Source organism: Natator depressus, chromosome 7 (genome assembly GCF_965152275.1).
Source record: "Natator depressus isolate rNatDep1 chromosome 7, rNatDep2.hap1, whole genome shotgun sequence".
In the NCBI taxonomy this organism is placed as follows: domain Eukaryota; kingdom Metazoa; phylum Chordata; order Testudines; family Cheloniidae; genus Natator; species Natator depressus.
The window spans coordinates 32,438,072-32,463,716 of record NC_134240.1 but is presented as its reverse complement, the minus strand read 5'-3'; the positions used below and the strand labels follow the sequence as shown (position 1 = coordinate 32,463,716).

At 58.9% G+C, this 25,645-nt stretch overlaps 1 protein-coding gene across 33 annotated transcripts in view; it reads left to right on the top strand.

The window, feature by feature from the left end:
• The window catches only part of NRXN2 (neurexin 2), a 253,023-nt gene that overhangs the window by 130,960 nt on the left and 96,418 nt on the right, over positions 1-25,645 (top strand). The window contains exon 1 of one of the 33 annotated variants that reach the window (XM_074958017.1): positions 13,182-14,116. The exons of 29 other annotated variants lie outside the window; for them this stretch is intronic. In XM_074958017.1, coding sequence (XP_074814118.1) covers positions 13,903-14,116 — 214 coding nt within the window. In that variant the 5' untranslated portion in view covers positions 13,182-13,902. Of the gene's footprint in view, positions 1-13,181; positions 14,117-25,645 lie in introns of those variants that run through there. 3 more of the 33 variants (XM_074958018.1, XM_074958019.1, XM_074958021.1) reach the window with 3 other exon arrangements.

Sequence of the window (25,645 nt, the reverse complement as noted above, 5' to 3'; positions counted from 1 at the left end):
TCTGTTCCTTCCGGGGGGGCAGGCGAGCAGACAGGGGTAGTTGAAGTTCTCCCCAGTGGCAAGATCCCCCTCCCTTGCATGTCTCCCTCTTGTAGAGATCAACCCACATGCTGATAAATCTTCTCCTGGGATCATGGCATGGCTCATTAGGAGCTGATGGTGAGTCAGGACTCTGGGGTTCTGTTCCCTGCTCTGAGAGGGGAAGGGAGTCTAGTGGTTAGAGCAGGGGGGGCTGGGAGTTCCTTTCGGTGTCTGTGTGCGAGGGGAGGTTGGTTGTGGGGGAGCCCCTTGATTCCTTGTTGCTTTGAGATCCTCTGATGTCGGGTTTTGTGTGTCTGTCCATCCCTGCCCAGCTCTCCCATGCACTGTTCTCTTTCTCTCCCCCGCCTCCCCCTGCCCTGGCAGTGAGCACAGGCCAGGGCCCTGAGCCATGTCCCTTGTGCTGTAAACAGGGCCATTTCCCAGCTGGGCTGTATTTCTCAACCTGCTCTGTAAATCTGGGGCCAGCCATTAACGCTCTCCTGCTTGATTTACAGCCATTCCCTCTGCCTCGCTCGCTGCACTGCGCGCCTGGAGACCTGCTGGCTTCCGGGGAGGAGGAGGAGGAGGAGGAGGTGGGGGCCTACTGGGTAGAGCAGGGGGCTGGGAGCCCTGCTCCTGGATTCTGTCCCTGGCTCTGGGAGGGGAGTGGTGCCTAGTGGGTAGAGCAGGGGGCTGGGAACCTGGGCTGTATGGGGTGATTCTGAGCTGGGCTGTGTTCTAGGAGAATGGATGAAGGGCTGCTGTCTGCCTCTCCCCTCCGTGTGTCAGGCCCTGTCCTGGGCAATGGAGTGATTTGCAGGGGCAGGTCAATGGTGGACCCTGGCCGTGTCAGGATGTGAGCACCCTAACCCTGGGCAAACCCCAAGCTGCCAGCTGGGAGCCCTGAGTCAGCAGCCTGGCTGTGTGTCCCAGCCCTCATGGCTTACTCACTGCAGGCTGGCCGTGGTCTCGGCTTGCTGCCCCCGCCCTGCCTGCAGCTGTGCTTGCTCTACCAAGAGCAGAGCTGCTGATGTGCCAGGAAAGCAGAGAGGGGGCTGCAGGCACAGTGGGACATGGCACCTGCGGAGGTATGTGGCAAGGGGGAGCTCCCAGCTACTGCAGTCCCGGCCTCCGCAGGCAGCGGATGCTGTAAGGAGTGGGGCAGGGTGGTTTCTGTGGCCCTGTGGGTTTGGGAATGCTGGGGGGTTGAGTTCTATGGGGCTGGGTGGGGACACGGTGGGTTCTGTGGGGCTGGGGGATGCTTCAGGAAGCCAATTAGCCCGACTCTACATCCTCCCCTTTAATCTCTGCATTCATGCCTCTGTGAGCACCGGGGGCTCTGGCAGGAGTGAATGGCCAATTGCTCTGGCTAAGCAGAAACGACAAACTCATGGGAGGCTTCTTTAGGGGCATCTGGGACCAGGGGGGCTCTCCCCACAGGAGGTGGGATCACGGGGCTTGGGTGGACACCAAGGATGGGGCAGAGGGGCAGCTCCCCCCAAGCTGGTTCAGTGCCTTGTGGCTGCAGGGCCTGCGTCTGATCTGCCCCTCGACCAAAGAGGATCAGGCAAAGTCAGTGCTTGGCTGGGAGATCTCCAAGGGCCCGTGGAGTCTCTCTGCTGGGTTGGTGTGACACTAGCGGGTGCTGTGCTGCAGCAAGTGGGGCAGGGAACCAGCTGGGGGCTCAGTAGGGACGCTGGGGGCCTAGGAGCTGGGGGCTTAGGAGTCCTGACTCCCAGCTTCCTCTGCTTGCACCCCACTCCCCAACCTTCCCAGAGCTGGGGATAGAAACCAGGAGTTCTGACTCCCAGCCTCCCGCTCTAACCACTAGACTCCATTCTCCTCCCTGAGCTGGGATAGAACCTACCAGTGTGAGGGTCAGAGACAGAGAGTAGCGCTCTTTCACTGGAGAGAGATGCCTGAGCCTGTGGGGGAGCATGGGTTAGGTGGCACCCCCCCCCCCCCGCAACATCCAGAGCATGAGATGAGTTGTGCAGGCCTCAGCACTGTCCCTTGCGCAGTGGGCATCCCCTATCACCAGCAGGGAGTCTGGTAATGAGGCCAAGGAGATCTCTTCCCCCGCCCTACTGTCTCTGTCCTGGGGCACACAGAGCTGACTGGCTGCCCTGGCGTGCAGGGCTGCAAGCTGGCACCCAGCACCGCTAATGGCAGTTGTGTGTGAGGGAGGCCTGGTCTCTGGCCACCTCTGTTTGGCCCCTGTTGCTGCGCCATTCATCAACAGCCCATCAGTTGCTAATGGGGGTCGGGGGCATGGACCTTCCCCAGTAATTACTGCCCCCTCGCTCTGCCAGGAGCCGTGATGCCAACGCTGCCTTTCATTATTCACCTGGAAGGAGAGAGGCAGGAGCCGCTTCCTGTTACACTTGCAGGGACACAGCTGCCCTGCAGCGCCCCCTGCTGGGACTGGGGTAGCCAGGAGTTCCCCCTGAAGCCAGGCACTCCTCCCCCACTGCCCATGGTGCTACAGACTCCTGCCTCACTTCCCATGGCGCCCCCTGCTGGGAGAGGCCAGGGCTGGAGTAGCCGGGAGCTCCCCCCACAACCAGCTCCTGCCCTGCTCCCCACAGCACCCCCTGCTGGCAGAAGTGGGAGCTGTGGGGCTGCCCATGCTATATATTCCTCACCCCATTACAGAGCAGGGCTCTGTGCTGATCACCCCCATGCTAGGTTACACAGAAGGGCTGCCTTGGGGGCCAGTATCTTCTGCGCCTTAGATTTCTGCACAGTCACTTGGTTCCTGCCTTGCCAGGCCAGGGCGGAGCAGGGTGTCGGGCTCCGTGTCATACCCCCAGCTGGAGACAAGCGGCTCTGATGCCCTGGCAACGGAGGGGGCATGGGCCATGCCAACATCTGGCAGGAAACAGCTGGACCCTGCTAATTATTTTTCCTCTTCGCCTCAAAAAGTGGTTATATGGGTTCAGCAGTGGGAGCCTCACCTGCTGTGGGGGAAAAGGGGGCACAAGCAGGGGCTGCTGAACCCTCCACCCCCAGGCAGTCAGGCAGGAATAGAACCCTAGCATCCTGGCTCCTGGGCTGTTCCCCTCCACTGCAAGGGGGCAGATCACCTCCTACAATCCATTTCTCCCCCTGTATCTGCTAAGGCCCCTGTGTGCCCATCCCCTTGGTATCTGATGCCCTGGGCACCTGGCTCCCATCATTGCCTGATTCATGTCACACTTCGGGTGCGCTGTTGCTCACACTCCTCTCTGCGAGGGGGAGTTGATGGCAGCACAAGGCACTCAGGGCGGCTGCGGGTGCGAATTGTGCACTGTGATGAGGCGCTGATGCTAGAGTTACTAGGAAAGTAGGGTAGAGAGGTACTTGGGAGAAGGATGGGGAGAACCTGCGTCAGTCTGTGGGGGGCGCAATAGACCCAGCCCCTCCCAGAGCAAGGGGTAGAACCCAGGAGTCGTGGCTCCCAGCCCCCCTGCTCTAACACAGATCCCACCCCCTCCCAGTCCAGTGCCTTAACCACAAGAGCATCCTTGCTGGTTGGTTGGCCTCAGGGTGGGGGGACTGGGTGGCTCAGGGCCGCAGGGAATGGGATCTTTCTCCTTTAGGGGGCGCTGGCTCCAATCCAACCCCATTGTGGAGGGCTGGATGGGGAATGGGACATGGGGTCTTTCCCCTCTGGGGGGCGCTGGCTTCAATCCAACCCCATTGTGGAGGGACGGATGGGGAATTGGGCCTTTCCCCTCTGGGGGCCTTTGGCTCTAAGCCTGCCCAACAGCAGGACACTGATTGGCTCAGAGGATGGGGAATGGGTTACGGGGGCTTTCCCCTATAGGGGGCACCAGTCCCAATCCAGTGTTGGTATGTAGCCCATTCATGTAGTGAGTTTGGCAGCTCTCAGCACAGTTCCCAGTAGGGCTGGCACCCGGGGGCCTGAGACCACCAGTGACGGGCAACGTGAGCTGAGGCTGGGAGCTGGGGCTGCCCTGGACGGCAGTGCTGCTAGTCAGACAGACAGGGACAGGTGCCCAGACGAATGCCCGGGTGGGAGCGCCACTGCTCGCCCTGTTGCTCATTTCCACATGCCTCCTTTCCCTGCATTCCCTCCTTCCTTTGTCTGCTGCTCTCTGTCCCACCCACCCCCATCCCTCTCAGCTCTCTCTGATTATCTCCCTGCGCCAGCCCCTCAGTGTCAGCCAGGGTTGGGGGAGATTAGCAAACCATTCGGGGATATTAACATTTCATTTCTCAGTTGGAGGAGAAAGGCTGGAGGAGAGTGGGGAGCACTGGGCAAGGGAGGAGTGCTGCGGGTGGGCGAGTGCTGGCCGAGGGGTAATGGGACGTCTGGAGGGGAGCGCACTGCCATGCGGGTTCCTCGTGGTGTTTGGTATTCTAATGGAGTGTCACTCTGTGTAATTGTGTATGTCCCCGTGTCAGTGCAGGGGACACAATGGCAGGAGCAAAGAGCTTTCGTGAGGGTAATAAACTGGAACAATTTGTGTGTGAGCCGTGTGGGGGATTAGACACAGAGAGAGGAGACAGGGAAAGAGAGCTGGGGATAGAACCCAGGAGTTCTGGCTCCCAGCCCGTTAAGCAGGGGGGAAGGCTGGGAGCTAGAACACCTGGGTTCTATCCTCAGCACTGGGGGGGAAGTGTGATCTAGGGGGTGAGAGTAGGGGGGTCTGAGAGCCAGGACTCCTGGGTTCTAGCCCCAGCACTGGGTAGGGAGTGGGGTCTAGGGGTTAGAGCAGGAGGAGCTGGACTGTGTTCCTGGCTCTTCCCCATACCTGCTGTGTGACTTCTTGCAAGTCATTTTCCTTCTGTGTCTATACCAGAGAAGACTTGAGCGGAGCTACATTTTTCAGTGCGAGCTAAAATGTGTGTGCAGAGGCAGATTGCCTTGGAAATTGGTGTCCCACTTCTGGGGCAGGGCTAGAGTAAATGGGGCTGATTTGGGGCTATTTGGTCCAGGAGTTTCCAAGAGAGGCCCCCCTCTCTCAGCACTGGAGCAGTGCGTTATATTTGTGCTGAGCTGGGCATCACTTAGACTGTAAGTCTATGGGGCAGGGACCGTCTGTGCCATGGGGCATGTCTACATTGGAGGTGTGCAGTGATAGACAAAGGCCCCCAGGCATTTCACAGCTGGGGAGTATTGAGACTAAATCACCAGAAACTGGAGGAAGAATGGGCATGTGGTGGTAGCACAAGAGTGGAAGGTAGAACCTAGGAGTCTGGGGCTGTTATCCCAGCGCCCCCCTCCCTGACAGCGCCCCCTGCAGGCTGGGTAGAAGATTCTCCCCTGCTTGGAGTGGGGTTGAGCTCAGGCCTCCCTTGCGAAGCCCGTGCACGTTGCGTGGCTGCTAACACTTTCCTTCCAGCAAAAGCGAGACCCACGTTCACCCAAAGGGGGACCCTGCCTCACAAGCGTGGGCTGGGATTCCCTGGGAGATGCCTTTTCCCAGCCCCAGGCGCAGCATAAGAGCACGTCTCAGGGTTAGGGCTAGGAATGGGGGGACGGACGGAGGGAGCTGAGGAACTACCTAGCCCCAGCCAGCCATCCCTATAACCCTCTCTAGCTCTGTCTATCTAATTACCTAACGAGATCCTCGCCTGCCCTTCCCCCTCTGGGATCTCAGCCCCAGACACCCGCTGTGCCCACTCAGCCTGGGGCACAGAGCGGTCGAGAGCAGTGCTGGAGCCCGAGAAGGCCCAGATGTCTTCAGAGCTAATGTGATCATCCAGTGCTAGATCTGGGAGGGCTAAAGTAGCCAGTGGGTGAGGGAAGATAAACCTCATGCTCCAGCACTTAGCCAGACGTCTCTCTGCTGGGATCAGGAGGGAGCTGCCCTAGGGCAGGGGCCGGGTTCTTATTGCTGCAGTGTTCCTGGCACTGGCCTCTGAAGCGGTTGGCACTTGGATACCTGGGCTGGATGGGCTCCTGGTCTGATCTGGGGTGGCAGTTCCTGTCCCCTCGGTCTGTGGCAGTGCCCCGCTATCGTGGCTTTGTCAGGCTATTCGCTTTGCAGTCTCCTTTGCATTACTGACACTACCACAGCCACCCCCAGGGGAAACTGCAGCTTCTGTATCAGCTCAGCTTAGCTTTGGGTTCTCAGGTGTTGACTGAATAACGGCAGATCGGAAGAAGGTTACATGAGGCAGGGCCTAAGGGGGCACTGTCTTGGCACCAGAGTGGGAGTCAGGGCTCCTGGGGTCTGTCCCCAGCTCGGGTCTAGTTGGGTCTAGTGAATTTGAGCGGGGTCAGGCGGTTCGGAGATCTCAGGTTGGGACTCTGTTGTGCCAGGCTCTGCGCACACACAGGGAGAGACACTCCCTGCCCCAAAGAGCTCATAGGATGAATAAACGATGGTTGGGAGGGGAAATGATTCACCCAGACCATACAGCACCTCAGTGGCAGAGAAGGAAGTAGATACCAGGAGTCCTGACTCCCAGTCCCCACACTCTAGTCACTAGACCTCCCTCCGCCCCCCGGAGCAGGAAACAGAACTCAGGAGTCCTGGTCGCTCTCCTCTAGCACCTGCAGCCCCATGTCCTGCCCCCGTCACGCTGGTGACTGGCATCTCTCAAAACTTCCCCCCAGGGCCGAGTGTTGGAATTCGCCTCGTAGATTGTGACTGCAGTGCGAGTTCAGTTGTCTCTGGTGCTCACTTTGAGCTGGATTCCACTTTGGTTCCTGCCCGCCCCCGGATGGACGCCCACCCCGTCTGTCATTCTATCCATCTCCTCGTATTTATAGCTCGCAAACAGCTCGTGCTGGCTGCCAGAGCTTGGTGTGTGGCAAACATGCAGCATGGGGGGGACACAACATGTGACTCCTCCAACCCCTGCCAGGGGCTTCTGACCCCTTGCCTTTACCAGAGCTGGGAGTGGAACCTGGGAGTCCCCTGCCCGCCGCGAACCCACTAAACTCCCCTTCCCTCTGAGAGCTGGGAATGGAACCCAGGAGTCCCAGCTCCCAGCCCCCACATCCCACCCCAGAAATAACTCAGTAGGCCCCACTCCCATCCTAGAGCTGGACACAGAGCCTAGGAATCTGGACACGCCCACCCACCCACCCACCCTCCCTGCGCAAACCCTCCTCAGGGAGGCTCCATTGTGTTACCAAGGCCCATTTGGGGACAGGAGGGGGAGCACGGAGTGGTGCATGTCCATGGGTTTGTATAGTATCAGGATTACATGTGTGGAGGCAAGGGCAGTTGCATAGCTTGGATCCCAGATGTGTGTGCCAGGATTGTGTGTGTTGTGGGGTTGTGTGGCAGGATTGTGTTTATGGAAGGGTTGTGTAGCAGGGAATGGGGTTGTGTGTGTATCTGTTGGGGTTGTATAGTGAGAATGTGTGTTGGTATGGAGTTGTGTAGTGTGTGAGTGTTGGGGTTATGTAGAGGGAGCAGGCTGTGTTAGGGTTGTGTAGTGTATCAGGATTGTATAGAGGGAGTGGGGTGTAGCGTAGTGTGTCGGGGTTGTGCAGAGGAAGCAGGGTGTGTTGGGGTTGTGTAGTGTATCAGTGTTGTGTAGAGTAGGGTGACCAGCTGTCCCGATTTTATAGGGACAGTCCTGATATTTGGGGCTTTGTCTTATATGGGCGCCTATTGCCCCCCACCCCGTCCTGATTTTTCACACTTGCTCTCTAGTCATCCTAGAGTAGAGGGAGTGGGCTGTGTCAGGGTCGTGGGGGGGAGTGGGAGCGCTGGGGTTGAGTAGGAGAAGCGGGACGCATTGGTGCCGGGTAGGGGGAGCAGGGTGCATTGGGGCCAGGAAAGGGGAGTGGGGCACGTCGGGGTCGTGTAGAGGACTAGGACACGGCAGGGCCGGGAAGAGGGAATGGGGTGCGTCAGGGCCAGGTAGTGGGAGTGGGACACATTGGGGCCAGGAAGGGAGAGTGGGGCATCTCGGGGTCGTGTAGAGGTAACATGGTGCGTCGGGGCCGGGAAGGGGGAGCGGGATGTGTCGGGGCCAGGAAGGGGGAGTGGGGTGTCTTGGGGTCGTGTAGAGGTAACATGGCGCGTCGGGGCCAGGAAGGAGCAGCGGGGCCCATTGGGGTCAGGAAAAGGTAACACAGCGTGTCAGGGCCAAGAAAGGAGAATGGGGCGCACCAGGGTCGTGTAGCAGGAGTGAGGCATGTGGGGGCCATGGAGGGGGAGCGGGGCGTGTCAGGTTCATGTAGAGAACGGGGTGTGTCGGGGTCATGTAGCTTTTCAGGATTGTATAGAGTGGGGTCCTGGTGTGAGGTAGCGGGGGGACCCCTGGGGGCTCGTTGTAGTACTTTATGGGGTCAGGAGCCCTGAGTGCTGTGTTGGTGGACCCAGCACTAGCTGCAAGGGGAGAGCGCCCCCTGGTGAGGCCTAGCCCTGCTTCCTGCAGTGCCATGGGTCAGAGTCCTCTCCATGGCCATGTCCAACTCCAGCACTGGCTCGCCCTGGCCCTGCTCAGCCTGCCGTGGGAGCAGTGACTGTGAGGACAGCCGTGCACTCGGGGTGCAGGGAGACAGCTGCATCGGGTGGAAACGGCCAGCTGGGAAATATTCCTTGTTGGTTTAGCTGTGCTGCCCATGAGCAGCAGGGCTGACCGCCCCCTCCCAGCCCTGGGGGCCGGGGGGGAGGGGCTAATGCGCTGGGGCCATGGGCTTTGTCCTCCTGGCCTTGGGCAGACATGGAATGAGTTTGAGAAGCCTCAGCCAGCTGGTTCTTGTCACAGAACCGCAGCGCGGTCTGTCTTGGTGCTCTGGGGGGAGAGGGACCTTGGTCAGGGTGTGGAGTCCAGGGCTGGGCTAGCTGGGGGCTGCGTGTCGGGATTGAGGGGTGTGGAATCTGGGACTGGGCTAGCCGGGGGCCAGGTTGGGATTGAGGGGCACCAGGAGAACAGGGCTAGGGATGTTGGCCCCATTGGGCACACCTGTTACACCTATCCTGCCATTGCCCCTTGCCCAGTACCCCCATGTACAGTGGTCCCCAAACTTTTCAGAGTCACGCCCCCCCTTACTGCTGTCCATGACCCCCTTCCTCCTGGAGCCGGGGCTGGGAGTGGGGCTGCAGCTCCCCGGCAGGGGGACGGGACATGGACATGGTTTAGGGGACCGAGGCTGGGGCCAGAGCTGGGGGCGGGGCCAGAGCAGGGCTGGATGGTCCTCCCTTACCGCCCCCTGTGGGGGCTGGCCTGGGCCCCACCATGCCTCCCCGAATGTTTCTCCGCACAGTTTGGGGACCTCTGCCCTAGTACCTTACATCCACCTGCCCCTCCCTCTGCTTCTCCACCCCCTCCCCATCTGCCACCTTTGCTGATAAATCCCCACCCCCTTAGCCCACCCTCCCCTGTCTCCCCTGAGCGCTGGTGCCCCTCCCCCCTCCTGGCCCAGCTGAGTGGGGGGGTGACATCATGTCAGGATGAGCTCATCGCTGGTGATTTACCACCACCGGGCTGGTGAGCTCAGCTGCCTTCATTAGGGAGAGGTAGTGAGCAGCTGGTAGGCCAGCCATCCCTCTCCCCCCCAGGCAACCTGGACCCTGCACATACTCTGACATGGCACCACAGGGAGTGAAGGACAGAGTCCCAGCTGGGGGCACTGCCATAGGGATGTTCACAGCACTGGAGTCCCAGGTGGGAACTGAAAGGACCCTCCTTCCTGGGCATTTCATCTGACATTTCCATTGGCCAGCAGGGGGCGCTGTAGGGAGCAGGGCAGGTGTGCTGGCTTGGGGGCAAGTTCCCAGGTAGGGCTGGCGGGGAGGGCTGGCAGCAGGGAGGGCTAGCAAATAGAAAACAGCTCCCACCTCCAGCTTTGGGGGGGCTGCTGGCGGACAAGGGTGTGTTGGATGGGAGGGAGAGGGGGGATAATCCAACCACTCCAGGTCTTGGCTATTCTGCAGAAAGCTTGTTCCCCCACCTCAGCCACTGCCCCCCCACCCCCAAGAAGAGGCTTGATCCCCCCGTGCCCCCCAACCATGAGACCCAGCCCTTCCCGCAATGCTGAGTCCCCCAGTTTGCCACATATTTTCACCCCTCCCCTGCTGCCGAGTGCCCCGTACGCCAACCCTCCTTCCATATGCACATCCCCCTTCCCAAAGCGTGGAGGGATTACACTCGCAGTGAGGGGGCTGTGTGTGTGGTGGAGAGGGTACATTGCTGAGGGGCTGTGTGCACTAAGGGATATATTGGCAGTGGGGGGGGCTGCGTGAGGTGGTCAGGACGGGAGTACATTGGTGGGAGGCTGTGTGGGTACATTGGCGGGGGTACATTGGTGGTGGGGGGTGCACTGGCAGGGGGCTAAGTGTACTAAGAGGGGTACATTGGCAGTGGGGATGCACTGGCGGGGGGCTGTGTGTACTAAGGGGGGTACATTGGTGGTGGGGGATGCACTGGTGGCAGGTACACTGGTGGTGGGGATGCACTGGCGGGGAGGGCTGTGTGTACTGATGGGGGTACATTGGTGGTGGGGTGTGTACTGGCGTGGGATGTGGGTACTAAGGGGGGTACATTGGTGGGGGGCTGTGTGTACTGAGGGGGGTACATTGGTGGTGGGGGGTGTACTGCTGGGGGGCTGTGTATACTAAAGGGGGTGTCACGGAGTCCCTGGGCGATGCTCTGGAACTGCTCCCCATGAAGCCAGTCAGGACTCTGGGGCAGTCGCCTTCCTGTGAGCAGCCTGTTTTCAGGACACACAGCTCACACAGCTTCCACCTTCCTGGGTCTGACCTCGGAGCATTCAGCATCCTCTGCCCCTCCGTGCGCTTCCCACAGCAAGTCCGCTCAGGCGGGGCTCCTGGGGAAGCCAGAGGGTCCTGCACCCCAACTTCGCAGTCAGACGTGACTCTCAGCCAGCCAGTAAAACAGAGGTTTATTAGATGACAGGAACATGGTCTAAAACAGAGCTTGTAGGTGCAGAGAACAGGACCCCTCAGCTGGGTCCATTTTGGGGGGCAGTGAGCCAGACAACCATGTCTGCCCTTCACTCCATGTCTCCAGCCAGCCCCAAACTGAAACTCCCTCCAGCCCCCCCTCCCCTGGGCTTTGTCCCTGTCCCGGGCCAGGAGGTCACCTGATTCCTTTGTTCTCCAACCCTTTCGCTCTCACCTTGCAGGGGGGAAGGGCCCAGGCCATCAGTGGCCAGGAAACAGGGTGTCGGCCATTGTCTGGGTCCAAACCCCTGCACACACCTGCCCTCTAGGGCTCTGCAATGATCATACACCCTTACCCCACTCCTAGATACTTAAGAACTGCCTAGGGGAAACTGAGGCACCCCCACACTATTCAGAGGAAACATTAAGAACAGTCCCACTTCGTCACAGGGGGTACATTGGCAGTGGGGGTGCATTGGTGGGGGGCTGTGTGTATTGAGGGGGGCTGTGTGTGAGTGGGGTTCACTCTCCTGCCTGCTCCCCCTACCCTGCTCTGGAGACACAGAAGTATCCGGCTCTGATCGCCATCGATCTAGTGCTAAATAAATCCTGGGCTCAGCAGCCTGGCTCCACACGCAGCCCGTCCATCCCCTGTCTCTGAGCTCAGTGAGTCTGATCCTTGTCCCCCAGCCCCTCCATGGGGCCCCTATGTCCAGCTTTGTCAGCCCAGCCTGCCCCAGCCCCTGCTGCCCGAGGCCTCTGCCTCCTGGGTGTTTGCACAGCATCCCCCACAAACACGTCAGGAGGCCGGTGACCTTTGGCAAAGATGGATCAGCAAAGCCAGGGCTGCACTGGAATCCCAGCCCTGCACTGCCTGGCCTTTCCCACAGGGGGTGTTGTGGGGAGAGCTCCCAGCTACTCTGGTCCCAGCAGGGGGCGCTGTGGGACACAGCACAGGAGCAGTGTGTGTGTGTGTGGCTGATCCTGGCCTCTCCAGTGGACAAATTCCCCGGGCAGGGGGGTTGGCTGGAGAGCTAAGCCATCACACCTGCCCCTGCCTCCCATTGGGCCTGTGCTCAGCCCTCTCCCCACTCAGCCTCTGGTCCCACAGCCGCCTGTATTTTTATCTCCGTCAGATTTTTCATTAGCCTTGGGCTACAGGGAGAAAAACAGCCTTCCCTGCCTTCCCCGGCCACCACCCCCAGTGTACAGTATTTAATTATTTGTCAGTGATACCCCACAATCTCTAGCTGGGGAAAAAAAGCAAACTGCTCTAGAGAAAACATTGTGCTTGTGTTTGCACGCCTGTGTGTGTGCGCACATCTCTGTGTGTGTGCGCGTGCTTGTGTATGTGTGTGCATGCACCTGTGTGTGTGTGTGTGTGTTTGCGCGCATGCCTCTGTTTGTGTGTGTACCTTTGTGTCTCTGTGTGGGGAGGGTTTGGAGTGGGGTGCAGAAGCTCAGAGCTGGGGAGCAAGGTGTTTGGGGAGAAGATATGATCACTTTGAATGGGGGAAGGGCAGTATGCAGCAGAGGACCCCCATGGGGGGTCTCTCTCCCCTACAGAGGGGAGGGAAGATCTTAGTTTGGAGGGGCGAGTGGGTAAATAATCAGGCGTTGGGGGTATATTGTGCCTGGACTCAGTCTGTAGGTTGCATCCCAACCTTGCCCAAAAGGCAAAGGGGTGGGGATCCAGAATGAGAAGCAATGAAGATACAGGGGGTCAGTCCTGGTCTTGGGGGGGGTTTGAAGATACAGGGGGTCAGTCCTGCTGTCTGGGGGTGAAGATACAGGGGGTTGGTTCTGGTCTCAGGGAGGGGGTGAAGGTCTAGGGGGTGGACTCCAGACCACGGCTGCTGCTGCTGCTAGGGGTCGGGGGAAGAATTGAAGATGGAGGAGAGCTAGGGAGCGAGAAAGAGATCAGGGAGGAGAGAGGTGCATCTGTAAAGAGATCTCGCAAGCTCTCCCTCCCTTTGAAAGCAAGGAGGGCTAGGGGGCGGGGGCGCCTCAGTAATTCAGGAGCCTTGGGGGGGGTGCCAGGTGCAATGAATTAAGGAGCTTGGAAACGCTGTCATTAGATTTCAGAGCGATTCGGTGCTCTGGTCCTCCCCCCATCCCCTCCCTCCCTCCCTCCGCCGACCCCCCTTCTTCGCTCCCTCCTTCCAGCCATCCCTCTCCTCTGCAGCACACTCCAGCGAGCGCTGTGCCATTCCACTCGGCTCCCCCCTCTCGCTCTCTCTCTCGGTGCACTGCCTTCGCCTTCATCCTTTTCATTCTTCTCCTTCGCCAGCCCCCCTCCATCTGCAATTCTTACCCCCATCTCTCCTTTGCCGGCCCCCTCCATCGGCAGTCCTTCGCCCCAGCCATCGCTTGCCCTGACGCCTCCTCGGCTCCATGTCCCTGCCCTGAATTCAGAGGCTTTTTTCCTCTTCACATCCTTCCCTTGCCTTTTTTCATTTGTTTATTTTCTTCTCTTCCTTCTCCTATCTGTCTCCATCCCTCCATCCTGCCCCCCTTGAAGGATGATGCACGACTCTAATTGAAACCCATCCTTTCCTCATTTATTCAGTTTTCTTTTTGCACTAGTCCTCTTGCTTTTTTCTCTCATTCCTCTTTTCCCTGGATGTTGGGGACCCTTTGATGCTTCCCCACCCGCCTCGTCCCACTCCCGTCCTCCCCTCCCAGGGGAAGCTGGATGTACAGTGCTGCCGCCGGATACTGAAGGATGGGGACTTCTCTGTGAATCAAGGAGTGTGGAAGTGGAGGTGGGGGAGGAGAGGAGAGGAGTCCTGAGCCGTCTGCCATCCATCCGTGGATCTGACCCCGGAGTTTATTTTTTTACCACTTTGGATTTTTTTTTTTGACGGGGGGTTAACAATTTTTCATTTCCCTCCCACACACACACTTTTCGGTGTTTTTTGCCAGGTGGATTTTTGGTGATTTGGGAGGTGTTTTTCTCCCATTGGTGAGCAAACCCGCGGTATGGACGGCGTCGTGCCTGGGATCTGACACCGTGACTCCCCTGGGGGCCACCCGCCCCTTCCCGGCGCCCTGCGCCATGAGGAGGAGGAGCAGGGGTGGGGGCGCAGGGCAGGGGGCACCATGGGCTGTGCTCGTGGCTGCGGCGCTGGCGGCTCTGGCTGGGCCAGCTGGGGCGGCACGAGTGTCCTCCAGCCTCAGCACCACACACCACGTGCACCACTTCCACAACAAGCACGGCACGGTGCCCATCGCCATCAACCGCACACCCTTCCTCACCCGTGGCGGCCATGGTAAGTGGGGACCCTCCCCAGATATCCCCTCTTCCCTTCCAATATCACCTCTCTCTCCCTGGTATCCCCAACTCCCTCCCCAGTATCTCCTACTGTCCCCCATATCCACCAAGTATCCCCGCCTCCCTCCCTCCTCATCCCTTCCCGGGTATTCCCTTCTCCCCCAATATCCACCAGGTATCTCCTCCTCCCTTCCCTCCTCCTCCTCCCCTGGTATCCCCTACTCCCCCAATATCCACCAGGTATCCCCTCTTCCCTTCCCTCCTCTTCCCCTGGTATTCCCTACTCCCCCAATATCCACCAAGTATCCCCGCCTCCCTCCTCCATCCTCCTCCCCGGTATACCATAGTCCCCCAATAACCACCAGCTATCCCCACCTCTCTCCCCCCTCCTCCTCCCCTGGTATCCCCTACTCCCTCAATATCCAGATATCTCTGCCTCCCTCCCCTCTTCCTTCCTCAGTAGCCCCTCCTTCCCAGTATCCCTTCCTCCTCCCCTGGTATCCCCTACTCCTCCCCATGTCCACCAGGTACCTCTCATCCCTCTCCTCCTTCCCCCCAGTATCCCCTACTCCTTTACCTAGTCCTTCCTCGATATTCTCTATTCTCCTGCTCATGTGCACCTGATGTGCCCTTCTCCCTCCCCTACTCTTCCCCAGGTATCCCCCCCCCCCCGGTATTCCATTCTGTCCCCCATATTCTCCAGGTATTGCCTTCTCCCTCCCCTGTTCCTTCCTCAGTATCCCCTCCTCCCTCCCCAGTATGCCCTCTTCTCCCCATATCCACCAGGTATCCCTCCTCCCTCCCCTGCTCTTCCCCTGGTTATCTACTCTTTCCTTGGTATTCTTTATCTTCTCCCCATAGCCACCTTGTGTGCCCTTCTCCCTCCCCTATTTCTTCCCCAGTATCTCCTCCTTCCCTGATATCCCCTACTCCCTCCCCCCATACCCACCAGATATCCTTTCCTCTCTCTGCTACTCTTCCCCTGGTATGTCTTCTTCCCTCCCCTGTATTCCCTCTTCTCTCCTCAGTATCCAAGAGTATCCCTTCTTTCCCCAATATCCCCATCTCCCTGTTTTCCTTCTCCTCCTCCATCCCCAGTTTTCCTTCCTCTCTCCCCAGTATCCATATTTCCCCCAATATCCCCTCCTCCCTCCCTGGTATCCTCTCCTTCCCAGATTTCTCATGGTGCCCATTGCTTTCAGTCACATCCCCTTCCTCACTCACAGTGGTCACAGTAAGTAGGGACCCTTCTCTTCTCCTGGTATCTCCTCCACCCTCCCCTCTGATATCCCTCCTTCCCCTGGTATCCCCCAGTATAGCCTTCTCCCTCCTCCCCATACCATCCTTCCTCCCTTGGTATCCTCCAGTATCTCCTCCTTCCCAGCACCCACACAGTGCCCATCGCCGTCAACCACAGGCCCTTCCTCTCCTATGGTGGCCACAGTAAGGGGGAATTTTCCTTTCTTCCGTTATTCCCTCCTTCCTCCCCACTGATGTCCTCTTCTTCCCCCTGTATGCTCTTCTGCCTCCTCCACATACCATCCGACCCCCTGCACAGTGCCCATTGCCATCAACTGCACACCTTTCCTCACCCATGGTAGCCATGGCAGAGACTCTTCCTTCCTCTGGTATCCCCTCCTTTTTTCCCCGCACCCCATAACCTTCCCTGGTATTCTCTCTAGTATTTCCCTCCTTCTCCCCCCTCCCCCCGCCATAACCTTCCCTGGTATCCCTTCCTGTATCCCTTCCTCCTTCCCCCCCATAACCTTCCCTGGTATCCTCTCCGGTATCCCCTCCGTCCCCACCCCCCCATAACCTTCCCTAGTATCCCCTCCTTTCTGTCTCCTGCACATTGCCCATAACCCTCGGAAACATACCCTTCTTCACCCATGGCAGCCATGGTAGGTGAGGACCCCTCCTCCCTGGTATCCCCTCTGCTATCCACTTCCTCCGCCCTTGTTGGTATCCCCTCCTCCCCCACACAGCATCCTCTGCCATCCACCACACACCTTTCCTCACCTGCAGTGGGCATGGTAATTGAGCAGCTCCCTTCCTCCATGGTATCCCACCTTTCCTTCCCCCAGTATCCCCTCCTTCCTCCTCCCACACATAGTGCCTCTTGCCATTTACCACACACTCTTCCTTACCTGCAGCACGCAAAGTAGGTGAGGCCCCCTCACCTACTGGTATCCCTCCCTCCTTCCCCATATGGCATGCAATCCTGCTCCTCATGGTCTCTCTCCTCAGTATCCCCACCTCCCCTCTTCCCTCCCTGTGTCCCCTCTCTTCCTCTTCCTAGTATCCCCTCCCATCTTGGTATCCCCTTCCTCCCTTCCCCTTCCTACAATCATGATACCTCCCTCCCTCTGCCCCCATCGGATCTCCTCTTCCTCACCCTCCCCTCACAGTGCATCCCCCAGTATCCGACCCTCTTTCCCCTCCCAGTATCTCCTCCTCCCTTCTCCCCAGTGGCTCCCTCTCCCCATGTATCTCTCCAGTCCTTCCTGTCATTGATGAATCCTGCTCCCCTCCCCCAGGGTTCCTTCCTTCTTCTGATCTCACCCTTCTCCTCCACTCCTGGAATTCCACACACACCCCATATCCCTCCTCCCTCCCATCCCTGTCCCCAACCCCCCACTGCTTTCAGGAAGGACAGGGGAGGGACCCCAGCCAGGCATTGCTGGTCATCTGGAGTGTCATGAAGATAGCTTCTTGTACCTGGTCAACTTTTCAGCTCATCCCTGCCCTGCTGGCATTGCCAGCTGAGCCCTAGCAAACTTGTATCACAGGTTGGGTATGGGTCTTGGGGTCAATGCATCCCCTCTGGTCTGTATAGCTGAGACCTGGCAAATTTATGTCACAGGTTGGGTATGGTGTCGTGGGGTCAATGCATCCCCTCTGGTCTGTATAGCTGAGTCCTGGCAAACCTGTCTCAGATTTTGAGGGTGGAGAGCTGTATTGCGGGTTCCTTGGCACTTTTGCTGAGCCCTGACAAATGTATGTTATGGGTGACGGGGTGGAAATGGCGGGGAGGATCCTGTTGTCAATGCATCCCCTTGGTCTGTTCCATACCTGAGCCCGGGCAAACTCGTGTTGTGGGTAGGGGGAGGAAAGCGGGGAGGGCCCTGCCATCAATGCGTCATCTTTACTGGGTGCCCTAGCTGAGCCTGGCACACTCATCTAAGATCTCAAATGGGTGGGGGCACTGATGGCTGCTGCACTGACCCTGAACAAACTCCACTCATGTGTCCAGGGGTCTCTATGCCCCACATGGTGCTAGTTGCCTGCCTGAACCCTCATGCACTTGGAATGTGGATTGGGGTTGGGGGAACCCCCTGCTCTTCCTGGCCAGTATCCCTCCCACACATTAGCATCCATTTCAGCCCCACTCACCATCAGCTGAGCCCTGGCAAACTCCTCTCATTCCCCTCTGCCCCCAAAGCATCCATCCCCCAGGGCAATTGTTCCCTCCCCTGAGCACGATTCCGCCCATTCCCAGGGCAGTGCCCCCAAACCTTCGCACTCTCTGAGCAAGTGAGCTGAAGCATGGGTTTGTGGGGGGTTGTGCCAGCTGTGCCCAGCCCCACTCTGGCTGTGGGGAGAGGGGGAGTGTGTGGGCAGAGGGGGTGAGTGCTGGGGTCAGGTGTGGGGATGGGGGGCGTGTGAGGGGAGCACTGGGCAGGGGGGAATGGGGGGAGCGCTGGAGTCAGGTGTGGGGATGGGGTTGAGGGAAGCACTGGAGGGGGCGTGGGGGGAGTGCTGGAGTCACGTGTGGGGTTGGGGGTGAGGGGAGCACTGGGGGGGAGTATGGGGGAGCGCTGGAGTCAGGTGTGGGGATGGGGGGTGAGTGTTAGGGGAGCATGGGGGAGGGGGGAGTGTGGGGGAGCACTGGGGGAGGGAAATGAGTCTTGGGGGTGGAAGCACTAGCTGCCTTTTACAAACACAATCCCCCCAATCATGCAGCACCCTGTCAACTATCTAGCCCCTGCCCCACATGTGTGGGGATGGGATGGTCCCAGGTGACAGAGTGAGACATTGATGCTTGGAGGGCAGCATTACACTCAGGGCGAATTCCCCCCCCCCCCGCCATCCCCCATCACTCCTTCCTGCTTTGGGGATCAGAGAGGGCTCCGAAGAGCTAACTCAAACCCACCGGTGAGGGGATAGGTATCAGTAACTCCATTGTACAGAGGAAGAAACTGAGGCACAGAGAGTGGAAGGGACTTGCCCTACTAGATCCAGGGATAGAACCCAGTCCCGCCTCCTCTGACCCACCTGATCTCACCCACCTCCCAGAGTTGGGGATAGAACCCAGGAGTCCTGGCTCCCTTCCCCACCACTAAGACACTTCCTGTTGGTTGCTGGACCCCCCCATCCTTGACCCCCTGGATCCCTAGAAGCTGGTGTGTGCTCACAGCTGATGGGGGGTGGGTACTGGTGAGGGGGGGCTGTGCCATTGGGAGAAGGGGTAGGTCCCCCCAGTCTCTGGGAATGGATTATGTGGTCTCTTTAGTGCTTGGCTTTACATCCTGTTGAAGATGGGGGGGTGGGGGGCATGGAGATGAAGGGAGGGATGAAAAAGAGACCAGCTTGGGAGGGGGTGGCTGCCTGTCGTGGTAAGTAGGTAGCTCTCCCCGCCCTGCACAATATGTAACACCTGGGCTGCCCAGCTGGCTGATTGGTGCTTGGTGGCTGCTGGGAGCACTGAACCCCCACCCCTGCCCATGGATAGCCTGTGGAGAGTGGGGCATCGGGCTAGGACCACCCACATTGGGGTGTCCTGCCAGCATCCCCCCAGATCCCCACACACCTGGCCTTCTCCATCATGTCCAGAGGGCCCCACTTCCTGCCTCTCTGATTACTGCAGTCAGTTCCGCCTGTCCAGGCGGCGGGATTATCTCCTATGTGAGGAGGGGAAAGGAGTGGGGTCTGGTGGACTGGATTGGGGCTAGGGGGGCCAAGACTCCTGGGTTCTGTCGCTAGTTCAGGGAGGGTGGGAGATCTAGTGGTTAGAGTGGGGGCATTGGGAGTCAGGACTCCTGGGTTCTATCCCCTGGTCCTGGCCCTGTTTCAGTGTTGCTATTATTCCAGTCTCTGTCCATCTTGAGCCAGGCCCCTACCCCTGTTAGCTAATGAGCCAGGCCTGGGCCTAGGCCTAGTGATGAGCTCAACTTGGATTAGCCAGGTCAGCAGGGTGTGTGTGCTCAGGACCCAGACAGCCCCGCCATGACCTGACTGTACAAGGGGTCCTCCAGTCCCCCCTGGGCATGGGCTCGATGTGAGCAATGGGTAACTGCTCTGACCTAGTGTGAAAGGAAGTGCTCTTGTGGGGGGCTTCCAGCCTGCCCATGGTGGCTCTTCCTCTAGCACCTCTTTGGAGCAAACAGCTCCCACTCTTAGCTGCCCCGACAGTGTAGGTGCCCCCATGCTGCCAGCATCTCTGCCTGGCTGGGAGTGAAAGGCCTGGGCAGATCTCTGCAGAGCCAAGGGGGATTCAGTTACTCAGGAAGACAGTGCTTGGCAGTGGATTTTGCCTGCAGCTTTGCTTGCCCCCTTAACCCCCCTCCCCCTCCACAGCTGCAGTTGTGGCCAAGTGAAGCAGGGGGGCTCTGGGCATGGGGATCTGCAGCCGAGGTCTGCTCTCTCCCTTGGCTGCCAGTGGTGCTGGAGCTGCTGGCCCTGGTGCTGAAAGGGCCTGAGAGCCTGACCAGGTGGGAGTCTGTGCTAAGCAGCCTGGGGCCTTGTTCGGGGCTTGGATGGGAGACCCCCCCGGGAGCACTCTCCCAGGTGGGTCAGTGCTGAGGTGAAGGGAGGGAGGGATGGAGGGGGTGCTCTCCCCTCAGAGTCAGTTCTGACCCCAGTGCCCCAGCGTGGCGCTAGGGGGTGAGGCAGCTCACTAGGGGGAAGTCTCCTCTAGGTCAGTGCTGGCCCCAGCATGGGGGGGCGCTGTGCTGCAAGGAGGTGTGTCTAACCTGTCGGGTTTGTGCTCGCTTCCTTGGCTCATCCAGGCTGTGGGAGGTGAGTGTGGGATTAAGATCATCTCCCCCCAATATAGCCTTCAGACCCATGACACCTTGCCAGCTGTGCATGGTTAATGGCATGGGGCAACCCCTCCCCTCACCTTATGGGGGCCTTGCGGGGTGTGCAGGACAGGTGCTGCCCCCTCCTCCTATCCCACTATCTCTGCAAGGATTTCTCTCCCTCCTTTCTCTTTTTCCCTTCCCTCTCTCTCTGTCACTCCTTTGTCTCCATCTCTCTCTTCCCCTTTTCTCCTGCCCTTTTCTCTTACCCCACTTTCACATTCTTCTTTCTTCACTGCCTCCCTTTCTCTGCCATTTTCCTTCCCCTCCCCCAGTTCCTCTTCTCCGTCCCTCCTTGGCTTCCTTCTTTGTCTCCTTCTCCTTTTATTCTCCTTCTTCCTTTCATTCCCTCCCCTTCTCTCCCTTCCCCTCCCCCCACCTTGCCTCCTCTCCTCCATTTCCACCTCCCCTCTCTCTCCAGTCCTCTCACTCTTTCATTCCTCATCTACCTTCCCCATAATGCAGATGTGGGATCCCCAGACCCCTCTTGCCCTAAGATGGAGACAGAGGGAGGCGAGTATCTCCCTGGCCATGCCAACGTGCCCCTCTCCCTTGTCTGCTCTTCTGTCATTAAGCTCTGGCAGAGCAGCCCCTCGAATTCCCCCAGTGAGCAGGCAGATGCTGAGCCTGCAGTATCCAGCAGGGAGAGCAGGGGGAGGCAGGGTTTGCAGGCGCACATCAAAGCAAGGACAGATTCCTCCCCGGTGGGGGACAGGGGACTTTGGTCTGTCCGTCCTGGCTCACTGGACACACACAGAATCCAAGGGACAGAGGCCCTGACAGCTGGCTGGGGACACAATCCTGGAAAGCATGACCCTGCTGCCTTGGGGTGTGGTGGGGGTATGACACAGGGGGGACTGGGGGAAAGTACTGCAAATCTGTGGGGTGTGGGGGGGGGACACAGGAGGGAATGAGGGAATGTACTGCAAGTCTAGGAGATGGAGGATCTGAGAGCCAGGACTCCTGGTTCTGTCCCTGGCTCTACGAGGGGAGTGGGGGCTAGTGGGAGCCAGGATTCCTGGGTTCTATTCCAATTCTGGGAGGGGTCTCTAGTGGTTACAGCAGGAGACCAGGCTCATTAGTGGGCAGGATCTGGGTGTCTGCTCCATCCTTGGCAGGACAGTTGCCCTGCTTTCCATCCCTCTGGCAAACAGTTGGTGGCCTCCCTGAATTCCCAGCCAGCAGGCGATTTATGGCATTAAACCGCTCGTTAATTATTACTCAAGCATGCAGTTTAATATGCTAATCAACACAGCCCCGGCTCGGGCCCATGGTTATGGCACCGTGACACTATTTACGGTATGTCCTGCTCCAGGTTACAGCAGCTCAAGGATTTATGGGCCTCACGCACAGATGGTTTTATTAATTAATTGCTGCTCCCCACGTGGCTCGCTGTGGCTCACGGAGGCCAGGGTCACTGTCCAGAGCCCCAGCTAACCTGAGACCCTCACAGGCCCTGCGTCCCACAGAGCTAGTGAATGTGCAGCTCCATGGGGCCCAATATGCCATGGGCTTTGTACTTCTCCATTGACCTCCATCATCTACCTGCTATCTATCTCCAGCCAAAGGCCGGCTTCTGTTCTACTTCTGAGATGCCCATCACTGTGGAGCTGAGCCCAGCTCCAGACTTGGTAACCACTGAAGAGTCTATAAGCCCCTGGGAAGGAAGTTGTAGCTACAGAGCTGTGAAAAGAGCCCCTGAGTCCTGACTCCCAGGCCCCAGCTCTAGACACTAGACCCACTGCCCTCCCACAGCTGGGGCTAGAACCCAGGAGTCCTGACTCCCAGCTCTAGATACTAGACCCACTGACCTTCCACAGCAGGGGATAGACTCATGACTCCCAGCACAGCCTCTGCTAGCTGGCCTGGCTTAGTGAGATGCCAGGTGTTGGCACTGGTGTAATTGAATCCAGGCTTCAGGGCACTGGGGGATCATCTCCAGCACTCAGAAAGGAGCCTTGCCCCCTCCCGTGTGGTGTTTCCCAGGGATCCGAGAATTAAGCATTCTTTCTCAGAAGCACCCATATTGACGTCTGCTGGCAGGGAGGATGCCAGGCTGGATGGGCCCCTGGGGCTGACCTGGGGAGGCGGGGGCAGGGGATACCAGGCTGGATGGGCCCCTGAGGCTGACCTGGGGATGCAGGGGCAGAGGATACCAGGCGGGATCAGCCCCTGAGGCTGATCTGGGGAGGCAGGGGAAGGGGATACCAGGCTGGATGGGCCCCTGGGGCTGATGCGTTGGGGCATTGGGAGATGCCATGAGATGTTGCCCTAAAGTCAGTAATTTAGTAGCTGCAACTGCAATCCCAGAGTAGCGCCGGGGGGGGAAGGGGCAGAGGGAGGGTGGCTCTGTGCACCGAATCTCTCTGGCGTGAAGGGAGAGCACTCTGTAATTCATGAAGTATGACACGGGGAGCGCGTGCGTTTCCGATAGACACAGCGCAATTGAATTCCGGGGCCGAGCGAAAGTGATTTCCCTGGGAATTGGGGGGGGGGGGGAGATGAACAGAGAGAGCGAGCGTCAGCTTCGTCCGACTGGCTGCAATACACGGGAGGGGAATTTATTAGGCTGCTCTTCCCAGCCTTATGAGGCGTAAATACAGTTTGTTGTAAAGAGCTGTTTGTTTGAGAGCTGAACTCTCTTGGGTGAGAGGATCCATAAGGGGGCGCGCGCTTGTGTGTGTGCGCGTGAGTGTGCACGTGTGTGTGTGCATGTGCAACAGGCCCGGGCTTGTGACAGAGGGCATTCTACAGAGAAGGGCACATGGGCCTCTGGGACCCACTCCCAGGGCAGGGGACTGGCTGGTTCAGGGGGTGGGGGACAGGAGCTGGGGCCTTTGGCCCCTAGTCCAGCCTCAAGGGACTGGGTGCGAGGTGCGGTGTTTCACCCCAATGGCTGGAGGTGGCATTGGAACAGTTTGTATAGCGGGGGCACTGAGCCTTTAAACAAAACTGCAAACCCTGGATATAATGGAAGCCACTTCAAGCCAGGGGGTGCTGCAGCCCCTTCAGCACCCCTAGTTCCAGCACCTCTGGGAGGCGGTGTCTGTGTTTGTGTGCTCCATGTTTCTGGTTCCCCTGCAGCCACTCTGACCAGCACAGGGGTTACTGGGCAGGGACATGGGAGCTGGGGTCAGGAAGAAAGGCCTGCCTCCAGCCAGGGATTGTCCTGTGCTGGGGGGTGGGAGGGTGTTCCATCTCCAGGCTATGTTAGCACTGAGCGGAGAGGGGATCCCAGGCTGGATGGCTGAGCTGGAGGGGTGGTGGGGAAGAGGGTGGCCAGGCTGGATGGGCCCATAGGTCTGAGCTGGGGGAGGGGGAGGGCAGAAGGGATCCCGGCTGGATGGGCCCATTGGCTGCATTGCGTCTGTAATACGGGTAGCAGGAGGGTGAGAGTTGAACACCCCCTCCTGTGCAGCCCCTGCAGCCATTGTCGCTCAGGTGGGAAGCTGCAGCATACAAGGGGTTAAACCCCCCTTCTCATCTGGAGGGCAGGCATCCTTCTCATGGAGGGCAGGCATCCGGCTGGTGGAGGGAGGGCACTGGGTATTAGGGTTGCCATGGAAACAGCAGAGATTCAGGAGTACTGCAGTGATGGGAGCTCTGGGGCTCATTAGTGGCCTCCCTCCCCCCTCGCTCAGAAGGGCAGAGAGAGAGACATGGCTGGTGGGGCCCAGAGACAGGTGGTCCTGGTTGCCAGAGAATCCTGGGGGCTACGGAGAGGAGCGATCTCAGGGGTGGGAGGCTCTGGGGGCCTGTGGGGAGGGGAGATCTTGGTGGCTCAGGGAGCCTGGGGAGGCAGGAGCCCCAGTGTTTGTGGGGCCCAGGAAAGGAGCAGTGAGGAGGAGCCCAGTGGTTTGGGGATGGCTCGTAGGGGGGGCAGTGGCTGAGTGTCCATCGTGGGCCTAGGTTCTGGGACGGTGGGGAGCTTGGTGGCTGCAGGTGCCTGTGAGGTATGGGGATTGCAGTAGGGGGGTCCATGGGGACCCAATGAGGGAGCAGGAGGGGACCCAGTGGCTGGGGGGAATCATGGGGAGGGAGTAGTGTGTGGGGAGTCCATGGTGAGCCTGGAAGTTGAGGGGGCAGAGTCTGGTGACTGGTAGTGGGGGCTGTGGGAGGGCAGTGACTGAGGGGGCTGGGGTGGGAGCAGTGGCTTGGGAGGCCTGGGGGGACAGTGATGGGGAGGCTGGTAGCTGGGGCTGTAGGGGGCAGTGGCTGGGGAGGCCTGGGGGCAGAGGCTGGGGGGGCTGGCAGCTGGGGCTGGGGGCGGACAGCAGAGTTGTGGGTTTGAGAGCAGAGACCCAATTATTGTGCTCCAAGTGCACAGGCTGGTTTTCGTGGCGGGAGGGGACGTGGGCTGAAAAGCGGGAGGGAGGAAGGGTTGGGCAGCAGAGGCTATGTGGGACATTTGTTCCCAGGAGATGACCCCCAGCAGACTGGGATGCCGGGAGGGCAGGTGGAGATGCCCCCCAACATGGGAGCTAGAGAGAGGTGCAGTCTCTGCCCCCCTCCACATATGGCGGCAGCAGTTATTCTGAGCAGGACTAGACTAATGAGACCTAATGTCCTTGTGCTGCCTCTAATGGGTCATTTCCCAGACAATTAGCTTCAGTGGAGGCTGGAGCTGGCCTGGAATCCCTGGGCATGTGGGTCCCCCCCACCTCGCCTTGGCTGCTGGCCTCCCCTTGGAGAGCCCACAAATGGATCTCAGCCCCCCACAGCTCGCTCCAACCGCAGCCCTGCTGGGGCCGTATGGCATCTGTTTATCTCTCCATCCAGCCCCAGCCACACACCCTGTAGCCAGTCACCCCAGGCCGAACCTGCCCCCAGCCCCTCAGGCCAGATTCTAGGCTGCATTTTCCAGACCCTGTCCCCCAGTGTACATTAAATGGATGTGATGTCGCCTGTAGACAAAGTATTATGGGAACCTCCTGGCTAGCGACTGGGGAGCCCCCTCAAACACAAGGTGTCTTTTTCACAGTGTTTGCAGGGCAGCAGATAACTGAAGTGGCCAGGTACTCAGGGTCAGGTCCCTGCAAGGACTGTCATGGGGCTTTGGTATGTGTGAGCTTATCACGGGTGTGCATGTGTGTGCTATACCATGAGTGTCTGTGATAGTCCACGCATGTGTGTGTGTGATAGTTCATATGTGTGTTACACCCTGTGTCTGTGATGTGTGCGCTACACCCTGTATGTGTGTGTGTGTGTGAGATAGCACATGTGCATGTGCTACTCTATGTACGTGTGATAGTGCATGTGTGTGCTACACCAGGTGTGTGCGTGCCTGGAGGGGCTAGTACTTTGTGTGTGCATTGTTATGCACGTGTGGGGGTTGGCCTGGTGCATGCGTGTGTCTGCCTTTCTCTTTCACACGTGCACTAGCTTCCCTGCCCATTTGCACACCCACCCTGTCCACATGCTGCCCTGCCTTGCTCTCAGCATATGGA